This window comes from Anguilla anguilla, chromosome 1 (genome assembly GCF_013347855.1).
Source record: "Anguilla anguilla isolate fAngAng1 chromosome 1, fAngAng1.pri, whole genome shotgun sequence".
NCBI classification, from domain to species: Eukaryota; Metazoa; Chordata; class Actinopteri; order Anguilliformes; family Anguillidae; genus Anguilla; species Anguilla anguilla.
The window spans coordinates 10,656,868-10,675,323 of NC_049201.1; the positions used below are offsets into that span (position 1 = coordinate 10,656,868).

The window sequence follows — 18,456 nt, forward strand, 5'->3', positions numbered from 1 at the left end:
TCAGTAAATCTGAATCTGAAAGGTTTCAAAAATAAAACACTGTTCTCTTAATTTTATTTGTGGAAAATTTATGGACTATGTCTGCATGGTACATTTGCTTCATATGACACATATACACACAATGCATGTGTTTTAACAACAAAAAGCACATATGATACTTTACATTACATAGCTTCTCTTGAAATGATACACTTAACAAAATACATGTCCACACACATATACATACACAAACAAATTAATTAATACTGCTTGGTCTTCATCAATGTTTAATTTCTAGTTTGTTATATATACTGAGTTGTTCTTATTTTATTCTTATTTCAAATAAAATAAAAAAGAACATATGTCCTTAAATCTTCTATTTCAAAAAAAGCATCTGCCTACATTTATAAATGCATTTTATAAATGCATTTATAAATGCTTATTTTCATAAGAACATCAGCAGTTACGTATTGATCTTTGCTTATGTTCACATGCTGACTTTAAAAAGTCTTTCAATACTGCTTCAACATTTACAAATTTTACTTGAGTTGCACTCTGTAACATGGGTATTTCCTGGGTCAGGTTAAGCACTAGGTCTTGGTGTAGTGACATGCCCCAAGGAATAGAACCTAGATCCTGAGTGTTTTTGAGAGTCCCACTAGGCAAAGCAAATAGTTGGTCATAGTATTGCTCAAGTAAAGAGAGATTTAGGCAACAGGCTTTCCCCCATTATTACACAAGAGGGAGGGAATAAGTCATTAGGTCTCCCAATACTGGTGTACTATTTGGAAGCAATGACTGTATAACACAGATGTTAGAAAGTAAATCTTAGAATGCTACAGGTCAACTTAAAGGGCGGGGGGCATTTTGTAGTTAGTTGCTGTTTTCCCTTAATGCTAGTTTTTGTTTAGAGTTCCATTTTTTAAATAACATATGATTTGTCATACTATCTGGGCCTGCTTCTGTTGGTGCTTCAGGGTTAGCATCTATTCAATTATATGTTTGATAAATAAGCCATTCAACATTCTGATATGCAATCAGATCTGTGAGAACATTTTACATATTACACAGGATGTACATTTTTGCATGGAATCACACATAAATAGTAAACATTAAATGGAAAGAACATTATATACATAAACTATTATAAATATCATAAATATTTAATATATTTTAACAATTGAAAAATTGATTATCAGCTTAATTCTTCAATTTCTAGAAGTGAAATGGAGGCCACAGGTGTCTAATCACATATTTCATTTGTAAAACAGCTCAAATAATGGTTTTCAGTGTTGATGACAGATTTGACCGAGTTGATCCAGTCACTCTTTTTCTTTTCTGATATATTTGCTCAAAGACCTCCTTAACTTTCTTTCTGAAGTTCTTTCCAACAATCACATATAAAATGGGATTCAACACGCTGTTACTAAAAGCCAGGTAGGTGAACACCTGGTTGCTGATCTCAAGGCCATTGATCAGTTCACATTCGGTGAGACCCATGACCCGAACAACAACGTCGAGAAACGTGACGAGGTGAAACGGAATCCAACAAAACATGAACGCCAGCAATACGAAAAGCACCAGGAGAGTAGCCTTCTTCTCTGTCCTCACCGCGCTGAACTTGTTCACGTTCTGATTCTTCAAAGCCTGGATGATCTTACACGTGCAGTAGGAGATGACCGACAGAGGTATGAGGAACCCCAAAAGGACCAGGAGCAGGTCGCAGGCCACCTCCACCGCAAACGACGGGTAATCCAGAATGCAGGCGTCCACATCAAATTCTTCTATGTATTCTACCTTCCTGAAAATGACAACTGGGATGCTCATGAGAATGCCCAGGCACCAGATGGCCAGGCAGCTCAGCTTGGCGTAGGACGCCCTCCGCATTCGCCCATGGGACATGGTGTGGACCAACGCCACGTAGCGATCGAAGCTCACCAGGACCAGGCTGTAGACGCTGCAGTACATGTTGACCTTGATGCCCACGTTGACCAGGCGACACATCACCTGCCCGAACTGCCAGTCAAACTCATTCCACACGCTGATGGCCCAGAAGGGTAGGCAGGAGACGAAGACCAAGTCTGCAACAGCCAGGTTGCTCAAGTAGATTTCCGCCACCGTGCAGGCCTTCTTGTGCAGGCAGAAGACGGAGAGGACGAAGACGTTCCCAGCGATGCCCAGCACGCAGATCACCAGCATGTAGACCGGCTGCATGGTGTACAGCCAATCCCAGGCCTCTGAGCTACAGTTGCCATGGCTGCCCTCGTGGACCGTGGCGTTACCCGTTGTGAGGCCTAAAGTAGCTGTCTCTGTGGTGTTGGAGCTCATGATGGTGCTGTGAAGAAACGTTTTTCAAATGAAATGAAAATCATTGACTTAAATATGAATTCAGTATCTTTTAAATAAATGGAGATATACTGTGGAACAATGCATAATGTAAAGCTGATAGAAAAACTGCATATAAAGTACCAGTAAATAAAAACATGAATAAATACGAAGAACACAGCAAAATAAAACAAAATTTTGCCCTTTGGCATGGTAGGGCATACATCACCCCCACCATGCTGCCACCCGCCCCCACCACTGCATGTACAGTCCCACACCACCACTCATAAGCCCCAAGCACACTGGAAAATAAGTAAGTCAATATGCCTCAGGCATTTGAATATTCCAGGACAGCAAAAACACCAGAATGAATTATGTTCCCTATTTGTTTCCTGGAAACTTTGCAATCATATATGTGCATCTTCGGTGAACTTGGTAATTTCAGGTATATAGCTACCGTGTGTTGTCTTTTGGTGCTGTTTGTTTTGTCAGCAAAACTTCAATTTCTACTTCAATTTCGAAGTAAAATTTAATTTATCACACTGGATATGGGAATAGACTAAAAACATGGCCTATGCCTTGCCCACAAAATGTACTTGTATCTACAGGCCATTTTATAACAATGAAATTATTATTACCTGAAGGAAATTGTAGGAGTAAATCTGAACTAAAGAGGCTGTTTTTATTTCTGTCTCACTGCAGCAGTAAACTTCTCGGTTGGTGCGCTTCCCCTTTAGAACATGTTTTTGAGTGACTTTATAAAGGCATGACTAAAGATGCCACCGGGAATTTCCGATCCAATGTGACGGCTTGCAGACTGCAGCAGCACGGTGTCCATTGGCTCACATGCTGAATTACTCTGACTCATCCTTAGACCCTGATGTCTCATAGTGTCAAAACATTGTGTATTATTGTCACACAATTATTTTTAGCCCTACCATTTAGATTTTCTCCCAAAAAGCAATATTTAAATGTCCCCCACTTCTAATCTGACCTGAAAGGAATAGGTGAATATGTGAAGAAAGCATTTAATTTGATCTGGCGAGGGATGGTAGACAAATTATGGAAGTACTGGTAAAGCTTACAGTAAGTGAACTGAAATGAGTTCGCATAAAAAAATAATAAGTAATCTGATTAATTCATGCAGGTTTTGGTCTCAGCTGTAGATTTACAATGCGACCCCAAGTTTAGTTTTCTGTGAGTGAATTTCATTTGTGTGCAAAATGTTAGCTGTTATTTCAGAAGATATTCTCAAACTTATACCATATGAAAGAGAAGAATACCTTCAATTCATTAACATACTCTAGATTTTGTTGAACCTCACGTAAAGCTGATTGGAAGCCATTGTAACAACCCTACTGCATGCTGATATATGTATGTATATGATTTAATTTAATGGGAGTTCTGCCAACTCTCTAATCAGCACACTGAGTAACTTATTGTTTATGCAATACATAATATTTGCTTTTTACTTTGCTGAGGATTTGCACAGACGTCCAAGATGTCTTCTCCTGAATTATTAAATATTTACAGGAATTAAACCGATTTCGTTGACTGTTCCAGAAAAAAATGTTTCGCAACAATTATGGCGGCATTGATTTTCTGCCACAATTTAATGGATCAGAAAAAAAGCTGTGACAAAAAGATCTAATTGCCTATGATAACATGACTATATTCTTTATGTGTGGTTATACTTTTACATGTACTATAGTTACTCGATAATATAGAATAGTTACAATTGCTCAACATTTCAGGTGCTATATGATTACATTTACCATCATCAAGAGTTAGTAGTGTGTAATCTGCAAACTGCTGAATCACTCTGAATGGTAGTTTGTACACTACCTCATGCTTGATTTTACTGTACATGCTGAGAGTCAGAATAATGTTCTCTCTTGAATTATTTAGTACTTTAATAGAGGAATTTTCTGAAAGGAAATCAATTACCTGAAGACAAATTGTTTTTGTATATTTGTGGATGATTGGCAGTGACCATTATATCAATGGTGGTAAAGTGTAAAAATTACACATAAAAACAGAGTGAGGCTCTGCTTACGTATCAATTATTATTGTACAATAACTGTTATACTGTTAATTATTATAGTTACCGCTAAACTAATATGGAATACATGTGCTGTAAAAATATTTCACAACCTCCACCTTCATGCAAATAAGTTGGTAAATGTGCGACTTCATACATTAGATAAACAAAACAAACAAGCAGTAAAATATATTTAATTTCAATTAAACCAGAAATATGCCTATTAACTTGCAATATTGACCCAGTTTAACACAAAAACATACCGGAACATTTCTGACAACACATTCGTCGATTAAAAGAAACGTATTGCCATTTTAATACATGCACTGATCTATATTTAACAATTATATACATTTTAATACCTGTAACCCACCTCTTTCACACGTGTGAATGTATTTTGAAGCACATGCATTTACTAATGCCTCATTTTTGGGTGCTTTAAAAACATGTGGTCTATATATCCACATGTATGACAAACCACCTATCAAAGCTTCAGAATTTCTTATGTTAGTTCTATTAATCCTTTCTTTGACAATATGGACCATTGTCATGTATCATTTATTCACTTTTTTTGTTTAAAATATGTCAATTCCTTTTTGGATTACAGATATACACTGCCAAGGTAAAAGTATTTACAATAGTCTCATAAAGCGAAGAAAATGTTGTGAAAAATGTTCCCTCCCGTTTATTTACTGTAATAATTTAGCCTACCTACCTGGCTTGATTGAATCTATGCCCGTCTAAATCCAGCTGTGTTCCCTTTAGCCCAGATGTGCGGCCACGGCGATTCTGCTTCTGCTACAGTCTGCGTTGAAAAGCAACGGCTGTTAGAGGAGGAGGGAATTAAAGTGATGTCATCCATTCATCATCTTTCTTTCCCTAATGTTTTCTGCCCTCTTTGCCCAGCTGCTTCTGTATAGCTCATTTAAAAAAACAAAAAACATCATATTCATACTATTGGACTACACAGTATTCATCTGTTTTGAGGAATATCAGTTCATGTAGGCATCGCACACTTAAGAAAACAAGCATTTCATGAGTTGCAGAACTGAAAAATGCCAGAAGCGACCAGGTCATCATGGGCATGCCTGGGGGCAGTCTGCCAAGGAACCACACCTTTATCTATACTGAACACAGGGTGTATGAAGTTTCAGAGAGAGTGCTGTTTCTGGATGTCTTGTGAGACTGAGGCTTACTGCGTCTGCGTACATGTAAGATAAAACATACTTTGCTTCTGAGCTTACTCCTCTGAGAGGCTTGGATATTCAAAGACTCACCAGTGTAGTCTAAATAAGTGTATATCCGTGTAGTATGTTTACCAGCTCCCCAGAGTTTTCTAACCTCGCACACTGTAAACGAAACAGCGTTTGCAGCATAACTGTAACATCATTTATTGTCACGGCCTCAGTTCCCACACCACTTGTTTCCCGGTGTTAGGTCTCGCCTGTGCTCTGTGATTCCCTGTGCTTCGTGTCTCGTCCTAGCTAATTGTTGCAGTAATTGGATCATTACCACATTCCCGACATGTGTCTGCTCGTTGTCCCTGCTTGTTGTTTGCTGTGTATTTAAGCTTCTGGTTTTCCTTGATTTTCTCAATTTCCAGCATTGGGTCATGTCAGTCCTTGGTGCTAGCCACCCCGTGTCTAGTTTTATCCTTTGGTGTTGCATTGTTTGTGGTTTCGTTTTTGCTTGTTAACAGTCTCTGTAAAAGACTTATTTAACTTATCTCTGCCTCTCTGTGTGATCTCTGTGTGTGGGCCCTAGCAATTTATGATGTGTACCATACCACATGCTTTTTTTCATTCTATAGGACTTGAACTACATGTCAATAGTTAATCTTTAACACAACCTGAAGAAAAAGTGAGGCTTTCAAGTGAAAACCCTCAAAAGGAACATTTGCTGTCTTTCTCTTCATGGTGGTTCGTAGTGTTTATGGGTGACCAGTGCTGCTCGACAACCGGGCTGATGATCTGACAGTAAAAAGAAAAAAAAGTGACAATATGCTGAGAGACTGTGAATAAGCATACCCATTAGAGCGCACAACACAAAAAATGAAAAATAGAACTTATATGATAGGGTGCAGACTTTGTCCTATAAATCTTGGTTGCTTTAAGATTCAATTCAATTCAAATTGTATTTGTAGAGACATTGTTGCAAAGACACTTTACAGCAGAAATACAAAATAACATTGGGCAAAAACATGCCTGTACCTTCAAAAAGTAAGAAATTAAGGTTAAAAAATTCCACAGTGGGAAAAAAGATACTACTTGCCAATGGGAAGAAATCTCAGGAGGAAAACTGGCTAGAGATGTGCAGCCCATCCTCCACTGGCTGGCCTGTTGTAACAGGTAGAATAAAAATATATGCAATAAAATGGGTTGGGCTGGCTACAGTCAGAGGTAGGTAGACTTGCGGGAAACATAGTCCAAGCAGAGAGATGTAGAGTTATATGCAATTCAGAGGGGCGCAGGTATGCTTCAAGGCCTCCGGTTTACGACCAGGAGAGGGACGAGTGGTCAGCAAACTCGGGGGCTGGGGGAAGCGGCAGAAGCCCCCAGGAAGAAAATAGAGAAGAGAAAAATGGGTTGGGCACTAATTATGAGATTAACTGCTGCATGTGTAGAGGCCTGAGCATAATATGGCAACGTCCCAGTGTGCTATGCTGTCTGAGCACATCTGAAAAATGAGAAGGAAGGGTGTATAACCATGATCGTGATCTTGAGCAGACAGTACCCCAACAAGGCACAGAACGGCAAACCAGAGCATTCACGTGCAGTGGCAGGACAACAACACAGTTAGCTTTGCTCATAACATATCTGTGGTCCTGATTTCCCCTTCCCAGACATTTTAACAAAAGGACTGATTAAAGAAGTAGGTTATGAGGCATGGACATGCTAAGGGACTCGGCTGTGCCTCCCATTGTAATTTTAGAGGTACTTGGAATTTTCAAATTGCCAGAACCTTGTAAATGAAGCAATCTTGGGTAATAAGGGATAAGTAACTAAATAAAGTAAATAAAGGATAAGATATTCTGGAGCCAAACCTCGTACATTAGGAGTAGAATCTCATAGTCAATTAAAATTTAACAGGCATCCAATGAAGAGATGCAAGCACCAGACTGGTATTCTCACATTTCTTTGTTCTTGTAAGTACCCTGGCAGCTGTAGGCTGTACAATTTGGAGACATTTCAAGGCTGAATTAGTGCAACCAGACAATAAAGCATCACAGTAACCCAACCGAGAGGTTACAAAGGCATGAACCATTGTTTCAGCATCCTGCAGGGACATCGTCCTCAATTTAGATATGTTCCTCAGGTCAGAGAAGGTCACTTGTGATGTAATTAATGTGGGCCTGAAAGATCAGAATCCTTAGTCATGCCAAGTCTTTTTTTAACAACTGCATTGGCTGAGATAGATTTAAAGACAAGTTTAAGAATTAATCTTTTATATTTGGGACTTACTACCAATATCTCAGTTTTATCTGAATTCATTAAGAGGAAATTTTATGTCATCCAGGCCTTTAAGACAGATCTCTAGTTTGGCACGCTGATTAAATTTGCCTGTCCTTGATGCAGAGCTGGCCATTATTATTTGGCATTGGTTCTATTTTTACCCTTAAGCAAGGTCAAATGCTCAACTGTCTGCATAAATTGTATGTGAAATTTCAGCAATACAAGTCACCTTGGATAATGCAATTAGTAAAATTAAATCTAGCAAGAGCTGTATAAACTACTGAACCTGAAAAACACTGACTGCACAGTATCTAAGCTATATTGGACACACACGACCAGACGCTCACTTGCTATTTTCAATGTTTTTGCCACTTAACATAGCTTGTAGTGGTTGCTAAACAGAAAACAAAATGCTATATAGTTATCAAGCTAGTTGACTACTGAGTAACTGACTGCTGCTAAATTGAACGTCTCTTACTTCATAGACTTATATTTAGGATGACAGTCATCTTAAATGTGTTAGCTAACAAAAAAATAATAATAATACAGCTGTGAGCTACATAAAAAAACAAACAAAAACAAAAAAGCACATGTAGGCAGGTAATGCTCTGCTCATCACCAAAGATTAAAATGTGAAAGGACACAATTTTACCACAACATGATAACATGGATTTAAAGATAAATATCTGTGTGTTGCACTGTATACATGGCCTTCTAGGCTGGGATACTGGGGGATATTATGGCTGTGCTGTAACCAACCAAAAATCCCTAATCTGTCAGCTGCCAATGTTGGCATGGGGAGTGTTCCAGTGAATTTCTCAACAGATGCTTAATGCATTGGAGGCCAACTAATGTTGGCCCCATATCAACTACCAGCACTGAAACTAAATTGGATGCTTTATAATTGCGCATATGTTTCCACACAATAGTGGCCCCATGCTAAATGTAGTTATATTAGTTTGCCTTGCTGGACAAATAATGGTACATTAAAATAGACCAGTAATAGGCGATGCATCAGTACCCAATATTGGTTGCTGACAGTTCATAAACATTGCCCAAGTTTAGATCATCTATCATCTTCCAAAACTGGCAGCCAACTAACTGATGACTGCTTCCAAATTGAACAAGCTAAAAGGGCTCTCTAACCATTTTAAATAAGCCATTATCACAGTGATAATAAAACCACATAAGGACTTATTTATGTCAGGCCATTGTTTGTAACTAATGCTGGGCAGCCACTGGCCTTCTGAGCTGCTGACAAACAAGCATAAAGATTGATCAACTGATACAAAAAAATGGTAAACTGTCAGGTCTGGATGGCATCATTATATAAATCAATGCTGTAATAAACATTTTGACAAGCATAACTGACATAATGAAGGAGACCGCCTGAAAAAGGGATATCGCATCGATCACAGAGTGGTCAATAATTATGTGACACGTTTGTTAGGAAAAATATGATTTTGTCATGCAAACAAATCCTTTTTTTTTCACCAGAAGGTTTATATGTCCCGAGGGAGGATAAGCAACTCAAATGGTTTGTTTATGGTTTCAGATTTCAGTTGGGGTCGGTGAAGCTGAGTACATCACATGCGATTCCTTTTGAAATGGCGTGTTTGAGAAGAGGAAGTGTTGTGCGAGTCATCAAGTGTAGGAGTACCTCCCACAACAGTTTCAAAACAAATATTTTAGAACATCTGCCTCAGCTGTTAACATCTGACGCTACCATAACCGTACCATTTTTTATAGGCTGACAAGTAGTTTTAAGTCTCTTCTGTGAAGGACATGTATTTTATGTACATGTACATGTATCTCGCATATACAAGTAATGTTTTTTTGTTGTTATTTTCTTTACAGCTTTACAGCTTTGCATGTAAAATAGAACAATTTATCATTCATATTCCTTTGTGTTCTTTTTTTGTACGAAAATACAGTACCAGCAGAATGTTTATGCCTTGGTTTCACAGTGACGCATGCTTGTAAGTTGACCATTACTGATGATTCATGTCCCACGGCTGCCATGCAAAATGTCTGTTCTGTTTTAGGAGGACAGAGCTTTGATTAGTGAGGATGATCTCTGAGCCCCTATATCATTTTGAGAGCAATTTAATGCCAGCACCTGGAGGTATTTTTAAGTAACCAATGAGCTGTGCACGCTCATCCCTATTTGGCTGTGGATTTGCTCCTGAGCACCCTGACAAAACATATTTTTTCAAATCCAAAACAATGATCCTCCACTGAGATCAAGCGCAGTCCTTTTTCCATTGCATCATATTGAAAGATTGAGCCTAAGGTCAAAGAAAAAAGGAAAAAAAATCTCTGCTCCAAGTTATCCAAAAAATTTGATTTGATAAAAAGACCTAACATGAGTGCCAATGAACTGATGGAGGATAATGCAATTTCTCACAGATGCACTCATACTTAACTCTGTGCCCTCTGACTGGTTTTGATCTTAGATCAGTAACATATGAGAGAAAGTAATTTAGTGACAAGGCAGAAACTAAACAGACCCAGAACACATTATAATTTGTAAACAAGGGTTACTCTAACTCTGACCAATTTGAGATAAGATAAATAAGGAGGATTATACTTTTGACAGTTCAGATATAACTTGTAATAAAATGAATGGTTATGTAAACTTCAAAGGTTTTTTTCCTCCTGTTTTAGCAATGATTACAGACACATGTCTGAACGCCGCTTTAAATATGTAAGGTGAACATGTTCTACTCCAGATACACCATAGTTTTTCTGAGCCTTAAGCTACTTTCAGCTGATGGGGTATGCCATGATGCCTGTTGTCTGTCAGTCTGTTCCTTACACAGTCTTTTGAATATTTTTTTATGGATTGTTCACTCAGTGAAAGACACCAGACTTACTCATCAGTATTATTTAACATTTAGAAGCCATATGTGCGTCATTGTGTGTCATGACCATTGACCTTTTATATTTTTGATGAAAATGGTAATAAAAAATATTTTCTGATTCAGAAAAGGAGTGCACTGCATTGAATATTCACCATGCATTAAAGTAGATCTCTTTTAGTGAATTTGCGTTCAACTACAATGAAAGTTTCATTTCACCTGAAATAACTGCAAGGTCAAAAAATGAGATCATCTACAGACATTTAACTGACTAGAAAGAAACAGTATCTGTGACTAAGAACCCAGCTGTTGAATCCTTTGCGTGTAAAAAGTTTCTAAGCTCTCACAAACCCCATAAAAAAACAGACAGTACTTGGAACAGGCTCATAAATTAGCACTGGGATTAAATCCATTAAAACAGACCTAGATGTATCTCCCATTACAGCATACGTGACTAATGTACTAGATTAATGCAGGTCTGTTTAGAGCAAATGTTCATTCAAATCCATGTGAATACAAAGGTATGTAAATCAAAAGCTCTAGTAATGCGGTCAAGACATAACCGTACTTTATTTAAAATTCCTCATGCAGCTTTAAAAATGATAAAACCACTCCTGTGGCGTTTTCAGACATCTGCCCATGCAAAGCTGCAGCTGGGTGGTCTTGGGTCCTCATGTCAGTCCTGTACATTTTCTAGCCACTGCCCCCATCCTAACCTCCTCTTTTCTTCCTGGACATCTCTTCCTTTTGCTGATTGGCCTGTTTCCTCCGAGCCACAAGGAGTGCCACATGTTCCATTTGAGCTTGATCACAAGGGTTTGATAGATCATTAAAAGCCTGGGTATTCAGAGCCTGGACGACGAACTGCTGAGTACCTCGAATGCATGGTCACCTGCATCCATTTAGCTTAATAATTAATGGAGTTATGCTGTTATAGATTTGAATGGAACAAATACTGGGGCCATGTCTGCCACTCCAGGAGCAGGGGTATTTACTCCTGAGTCCTAATAATGCATTTTCTCTTTCCCATTCCCTCTCTTCAGCTAACTAAATCAACACCAAGCTTTGCTGGTTATATTTAATGGAACCCGTTGCCTCATTTTATGACAGCTGCTCTTAATCTGAATTCAGTGCAGAAACAAAGCAAACCAGATAAGACAGTCACATCTCTTTTGCATGACCATCTGAATATGTTTCCATCACAAATGGGACATCACAACAGAAATAAACTCTACATCCAAGATCAATTAATGAATAAGCGATTGAAATGTGTTGTATTCACATAAAATATATTCATTAAATGTAGAGAAATTAGTTATTTTGCAAATGAGTGCCAGTACAGGAAACTGTACAATACCCAAGTCGACCGCATTAACCTATAGAGATTTCTGAAACAGGGACATTTCGGGCGGGTATATTGGTAGGTCATTCTGGAAGTATATGAACAATAAATTTGTTCCAATTTTAGCCTCTCTGTTAGAGGACATGCATGCAGAAATTTTTGAATGGCTAGATCATATAAATGTTTTGTTACATTCAGTTTGTTCACTTTTATACAACTGTAATTCAGAAGTATACATCAGATACTGGGCAGGAGATTCATACAATTGTGATACAGTGTTAGCAAGATGATCAAACTGGTGAAAGTATATTTCATTTTTTGTATCCGTTTTAATGAAAAATCCATTTATAGAAAAAAAATCCCCTGACATAGCACACATGATAGCTATGCCATTCAGCAACCTGGCTGCTTGTCTGTCTTGGACTCCATTCAATTATGTGGGCATGGCAGAGAAAGGCTGCCCACTGCTATTAGCAATCAAATCACAGCATAACAGAATTACCGAAGAATTTAAATGAAGAGAACTGATTCTATTCAGGAGACGACTTATATCTTCACAAAAATAAAGCAGCACATTTGCTCTTTTATAAAGCACAGAGATAAATTACATCCAATGCCGGATTTCTTTGAAACTTTCAGAATAATTACATACCTCCTAACTCCAGGCCAATTATGCAGGCGGTTTCTATGGCAACTTGAGCTCAACAGTTATTTTTCAGCTGTGACGGGAAGCAACAGCATTTGGGGTCAGTGAACGTCACTCTTTTTAAATGTGCATCCGCTCCACCTGCCAGTAGCTCAGTAAGTGTAAATCAAGACCTGAAAAACACTGTTTTCACTGGGGTGAAAGAGAGAGCAAAGATAACAACGATAGGACAAATGTTCACAATAAAAAGGGTCAAAGCTATGAAAAGCCAAGCATGGAGAGGTTTATTCCATGCCTTTAGGCCAACTGTTTGCCTGCTAGTTCCTTCCATATTTCATCCTTTAGTTTCTGGTGCTATAAAAAAGTGTTAAACAGTCACGGTGGGAAAACAGCATCATGTTATGGAACAGTAGGTCAGGGGTGATTAACGCAAAAATGTGGTTATGTAAAAAAATAAATAAATCGTTTCTGTTTCTGAACTATGAACTCTGGCATGCAGAATGCAAAGAAGTATGCAAGCGACTCCCCCAACATCTACACATTCACTCACACACACACACACACACACCACAGATCACACCCACACACACACCCACACACACACACCATAGACCACACACACACACACACACACACATACACAGACCACAGACCACACACACACATACACACACACACATACACACCACAGACCACACACGCACACATCATACACACACATACGTACACACACCTCAGACCACACACACACACATACAATGCACACATTCCATACACATACACCATACACATTCCACACACATACACACACACACACACAAACAAACACACGCACACACCACACACACACACGCACACACACACACACCTACACACACACATAAGTGCACTGTAGAAAAACACCAGGAAACTTGTAAAACTATTCTGAGGATCTCCCTCCTAGCCCTGTAGTTAGTCAGGCAGGCAAATATCAGTTCAGCCTAGAAACTGGCCTCGATCGATGTTCAATGGATGTTCAGGATCATTCGTCCGTGGAAAACACTCGGCATATGATTTAATCTCACACAAGAGGTTCTGTATGGTATGTTCTCATCTTTCATATGGTCTACTGTAAATACAAAAAAGGATCATTTTAAAAGATCCATTTCAAAATGTGAGGGCCTAGCTTTTAACTTAAAACATTAAAGCCTTGTGTTTCCCAGAATTATGAAAGGTCATTTATCAGGTGGCAGATGGCTATGCGCAGATAAAATGTTATAATGCATAAGTGATGAATTTAGCTGAGCAAACAGTCAGTATACGCCTGCTTGATCAAATTAAAGCTTAATGGAGAGTCCACTTAAAGTGCTGCACCTTTTACGTGCGTGTGATATCAAAATGAAACAGGAAATATGTTCATCTTGTTTGCCGTTCAATGTCAATAAATAAACTGATGAAAGACTACAAAGTGGTAGTTTTCCTGAAGTTTGTTCCTCAGTGGATTGTGCAAATATCTTGTACACACATGACTGTTTATAGTAAACATAACATTTACTGATAATGAAAAGGCTGGCCGATTCCGGAAAATCCTTTGATGTTCGGAAAGATGTGAGAAATTGCTCACACTTTGTGCCACAAGTGAGAAACACCCTCCTCAGTGACAAACCCAAGAGTTTGCAGATAACTCACTTTAAGTGATCCTGTGACTGACTCTGCCTGTTACGGGAGTCAAATACACAGGAGCTCAACTAAGTCGTAAATGTTAAATCTCAAACCTGGTATGAAGAACATGATTTATATAACATCTTGAAATCAATACCTGAAATGAGATATCGGATTTCATTCTGATTAGCTTGGCCAAAGATGCCTTTACCAGTGTTCAAAAATCTTTCAGCATTCTCATTGAATGCCAGGTGAATCTCCTGGCTCAGATCAGAATCAAAATTGTAAAAATCTTTACTTCTGAATGTGGAGTGAATCTATGAATGAGTAAATAAATCACAAGTTTATTAATGTTACATACAATAACTAATTTACTAAAATAAAAATAAAAATACTACAATTATACTACCATATTACAAGTTATATAACAAGTTAATTGTGTTGTTATGCACATTGCCAGACAGATACAAGGATTTATACACTTTCTTGAAATGTGTAAAAGTTTGCATGCTTTTGCATATAATTGCAGTCTAGTCAACAGATTTTGTTGTCTTGGAACAATTATTTTAAAGCTGCGTTCAATGAAAGTGCCTGTTCAAGCTGTGGTTAGTTCATCAGGAAAATATGAAGCTACAAAAAACCAATTTTCACGTTTCAGACGATCAGAGACAATAATGGTGGCAGACAGCATCATTGTGGTGTACTTATGAGGTTATTGCGAGACTATTTTCATTTATATTCTTCTCTATGTTAGGTCGTAACCTGAATATACAGAATCCCAGAATGCCAACACTTTGCATGAATAATATTTAGAATTAAACTCAAATGCCCTGCCGTTAAAATGAAAGAGTTTTATATATATATATATATAAAAATCTAAAGTCATAAAATCGACTTAAAAATGGTTTTATAATTATTTAAGAGACTTTGCAGGCTTTTAGTAGAGACTTTTGGTCTGTTTTACAAATTTAACTACATAGTGCCAATTCTCTATTTATTATCTTTAAAGAAAAAATTAACTTCATTATGGGGAGCATGTCTGCTTAGTTGTTTGACCATGAGCTACAGACAGCAGTGCCAATAGTATTTGAGATGATGCTGAAATAAAATGTCCCCTACCCAGAGGGGGACAGAGGCAGAGTAACAAAAAAATAGTTTTTTATGAATTTGAATGTTGGCAAAACACTCAGTGGTACAGTAAAACTGTACTTGTAAATGCACTTGTAAAACTATAGTAAAACTGGTTAAAACTTGGATTTGCTATGAAATATTTTTTCCAGTGTGGTGGATGGTTATTTCATAACCCATCAAAAAGGGTGTGCTTTGTGGGGGCTGATGTCTGGACAGCGTGAATCACAATGTTTTGTGTCTGCTACGTAGGTCTAAACACTTTCATTTCTAGTGCTGCCTGTCTCCTGTTTAGCTGAAACACATCAACCCCTAGTTTTCCAGTCTTCACCACTGAAGATCTTTGGGCCAGACCACTAACCACTAATTCAGTTGTAAGGGCAGTCTGTCGGAATGTGGTAAATACTTGTAGCAGACACTGCTTTGGTAGGCTGTCATCCAATTCTAAAAATAATGATTTCACTTGCCAAGGAAAAAAGTTGTGATGTGACAAATACACACAGTGCAGACAGCAAAACAGACAGTAGCTGGAGAGAGAAAGTATATGATGCTGTATGGTAAGCCCTGTAATACCACAGGACTTCACTCCATGACCACCTCAAAATGGAGTTCATGAGCTTTGAAAGTCGGTTGTATTGTCAGGTAGATAATAACCCTGTCGAAATGTTTCCATTTCATGTTAATTGAAGCATTAGTGAATTTATTTGTTTCTGAGATGGGTTTCCATGACGACCCATTGGCACATCCGCTGACTTTTATCTGAAGTGCTGAAAAAAAATGTTTGCTTTCTCACAAAGCTAAGAATTTATTTGACAGAATTAATATATTTCTGAGGAAGAGTGCATCTGCATTACTCTGCATGAAAATACATTATCCAGCACTAAATGTTTTATGCTTTCAGTTTAAATACGTTTTCAAATGAGCCGGTAAGTTTTATTTTTATTTTTTGGAAATTTACATTTCAGACAAGTAAACAAAATGATAATTATCATGAAAGTTTTACTTACACATTCTCCAGAGCAGACTGTCTATGACTGTTAACCGCAGGGTCAAAGTCTTGTAAACTATGATAAACACGACACGGGGGCTTGGAGGCACGTATCATTACAGAGGCATGCTGTTACACAACTGAAAATGATTAATCTCTTGCTTCTCATTTTCCATTTATTTAATCAGTTGCCCCCCAACCTTTGCAGTGTATGTCCATGTGTCTAGCAGATTCCAAGACAGGCACTGCTGGGCACAGTCAGCTACTGTAAGTCACCATTTGTCTAACATCAAAAATATTTGTTCTTGCTCTGAATGATAATTTTTTTTGTGTGGCAATCTTCTTTAAGACAGAAATCTTACTTTCCTGTAAGATCATGAAAAATCATATTGTTTAGTTACAAACTCTACTGTTTAACCAATGATAAAGGAATTTTTTAAATACAAGTTACAGAGCATTAGCTTTTATGCCTAAATGCAAATCTATACAGAATCATGGTGATAGCTGATGCACTTAGAATACATTTAGTTTTGATGTGATCTGATTAATTAAACAGATAATTTCATAAAGATGGGAATATCATGATATGATTGGGATATAGGCCTACATAGTAAGGCTGGGTGTTTGTCACAGAAGTCGCAGGTGCCACGGATTTGGTGACTTTCCCTTGTTTAGGATTTTTAACGATAGCCTATTGCCAAATGCTGGGAGAAACAAAGTGCAACAATGTATACAGATTCTGGAATGCACTGGGATCAGGATTCTCATCCTTGTTCGTTGTGTTGATGCCCAGCACTCCTTCACCATTACATAATTTCAGTGACAACATGCGCTCATCAAAGATTCAACCTTGCATCACATTGTACCTAAACAAACTTTAAAGAAATAAAAACTGAGATGTGGTCGCCATTTTATTTTCCTAATGCAATTTGAGCATGCTCTATTTCTAACAAAGTTCTATTGAATTAAAGGCAAAAAAGCAACATTCAAACTAAAGTTATACCCTTGAACAAACCCACACACACCTTTGGCAAGTTGAAACATGTTCAGGGGCAGCTTTCCTTTTCCTGCCCCTGGATGTTATTCCCTCCACACAGGAAATGTTAATGTAGAGGAAACTTTGGGGGCAGACCAGGTAATCCCAAACCCCAACAGGAGACATAGCGTGTGGTGGAAGCCCAGCAAATCACATCGTTTTAATTTAGTTTTGATTGGACAGGACAAGTCAGCACATAAAACCTTTCAGAAAGGCAAAACGTTTCATAATTTATATTGCAAACTCTGGATGTTTTTGTTGTTGCTTCTCATAGTCTGCTAAGAGAACTGGTGCTATACCTACTCTCATATATTAATAAATTGCATTTAATTGATTTTATATGCACTTATCATATTTTTTTAATCTGTTCTTGTGTGTTCAACACCAGAAAAGTATTAAAATAACATAATTCATAGCAAAGTAATTGTCCACCAACGTTTCATGAGTATATCATGAATGTGAATGAAGATTTTGACTCCTGAGAATGAAGGTTAGAAAGACACAGGTTGTTGCATGCATTCCTTTCATCTATGACTCAGCATTACTTATGACCAAGTGCCCTCTACTGGTACAGACGGTTATCATTTGAAACATATATAAGATATGTTTAATAAAATCAAACTGTCAAATGTACTCAATTTATGTAACTGGGAAAGCAACAGACATTAAAACTGTATCAGAGTGTTGGTGTTATGAAGATAAAATTTAGGAACATCACACTTTTCACATGACAACATGCATCACAACGTGTGCATCTCTACAGCTATTCCTTTTCTGATAATTGCTGAACAGCTGTATTTGCAGACAGTTAATGGGAAGTGGAAATGACACAGGTTAACGGTGTAATAAACTGCTCTAATGTGAGCAGCCAGTCGTTAAATTGTGGGCGCTGAGATTAAACGTTACATTTAACGGACAACAAAGCCTACCTCCGATACACACACACACACACACACACACACACAGGCAGTAATGACCAATAGTCTTCACCACAAATCTCCCTCACACTTCGATAAC

At 37.9% G+C, this 18,456-nt stretch overlaps 1 protein-coding gene across 3 annotated transcripts; it reads right to left on the reverse strand.

Annotated features, from left to right (window-relative positions):
- Positions 1-37: 37 nt before the first annotated feature.
- LOC118220950 (B2 bradykinin receptor-like) lies at positions 38-16,507 on the reverse strand. 3 transcript variants are annotated; one of them, XM_035405453.1, is made up of 4 exons: positions 16,423-16,507; positions 6,195-6,681; positions 5,061-5,150; positions 38-2,314 (listed from the first exon to the last, which is right to left on the reverse strand). In XM_035405453.1, exon 4 carries the CDS (start codon positions 2,305-2,307, stop codon positions 1,252-1,254), a length of 1,056 nt encoding a protein of 351 aa, XP_035261344.1. In that variant the 5' UTR covers positions 2,308-2,314; positions 5,061-5,150; positions 6,195-6,681; positions 16,423-16,507; the 3' UTR covers positions 38-1,251. The 3 variants fall into 3 exon arrangements, with proteins under 3 accessions (XP_035261344.1, XP_035261335.1, XP_035261353.1); XM_035405444.1 differs by having other exon boundaries at positions 5,061-5,169; XM_035405462.1 differs by lacking the exons at positions 6,195-6,681; positions 16,423-16,507 and having other exon boundaries at positions 5,057-5,259.
- Positions 16,508-18,456: the final 1,949 nt, after the last annotated feature.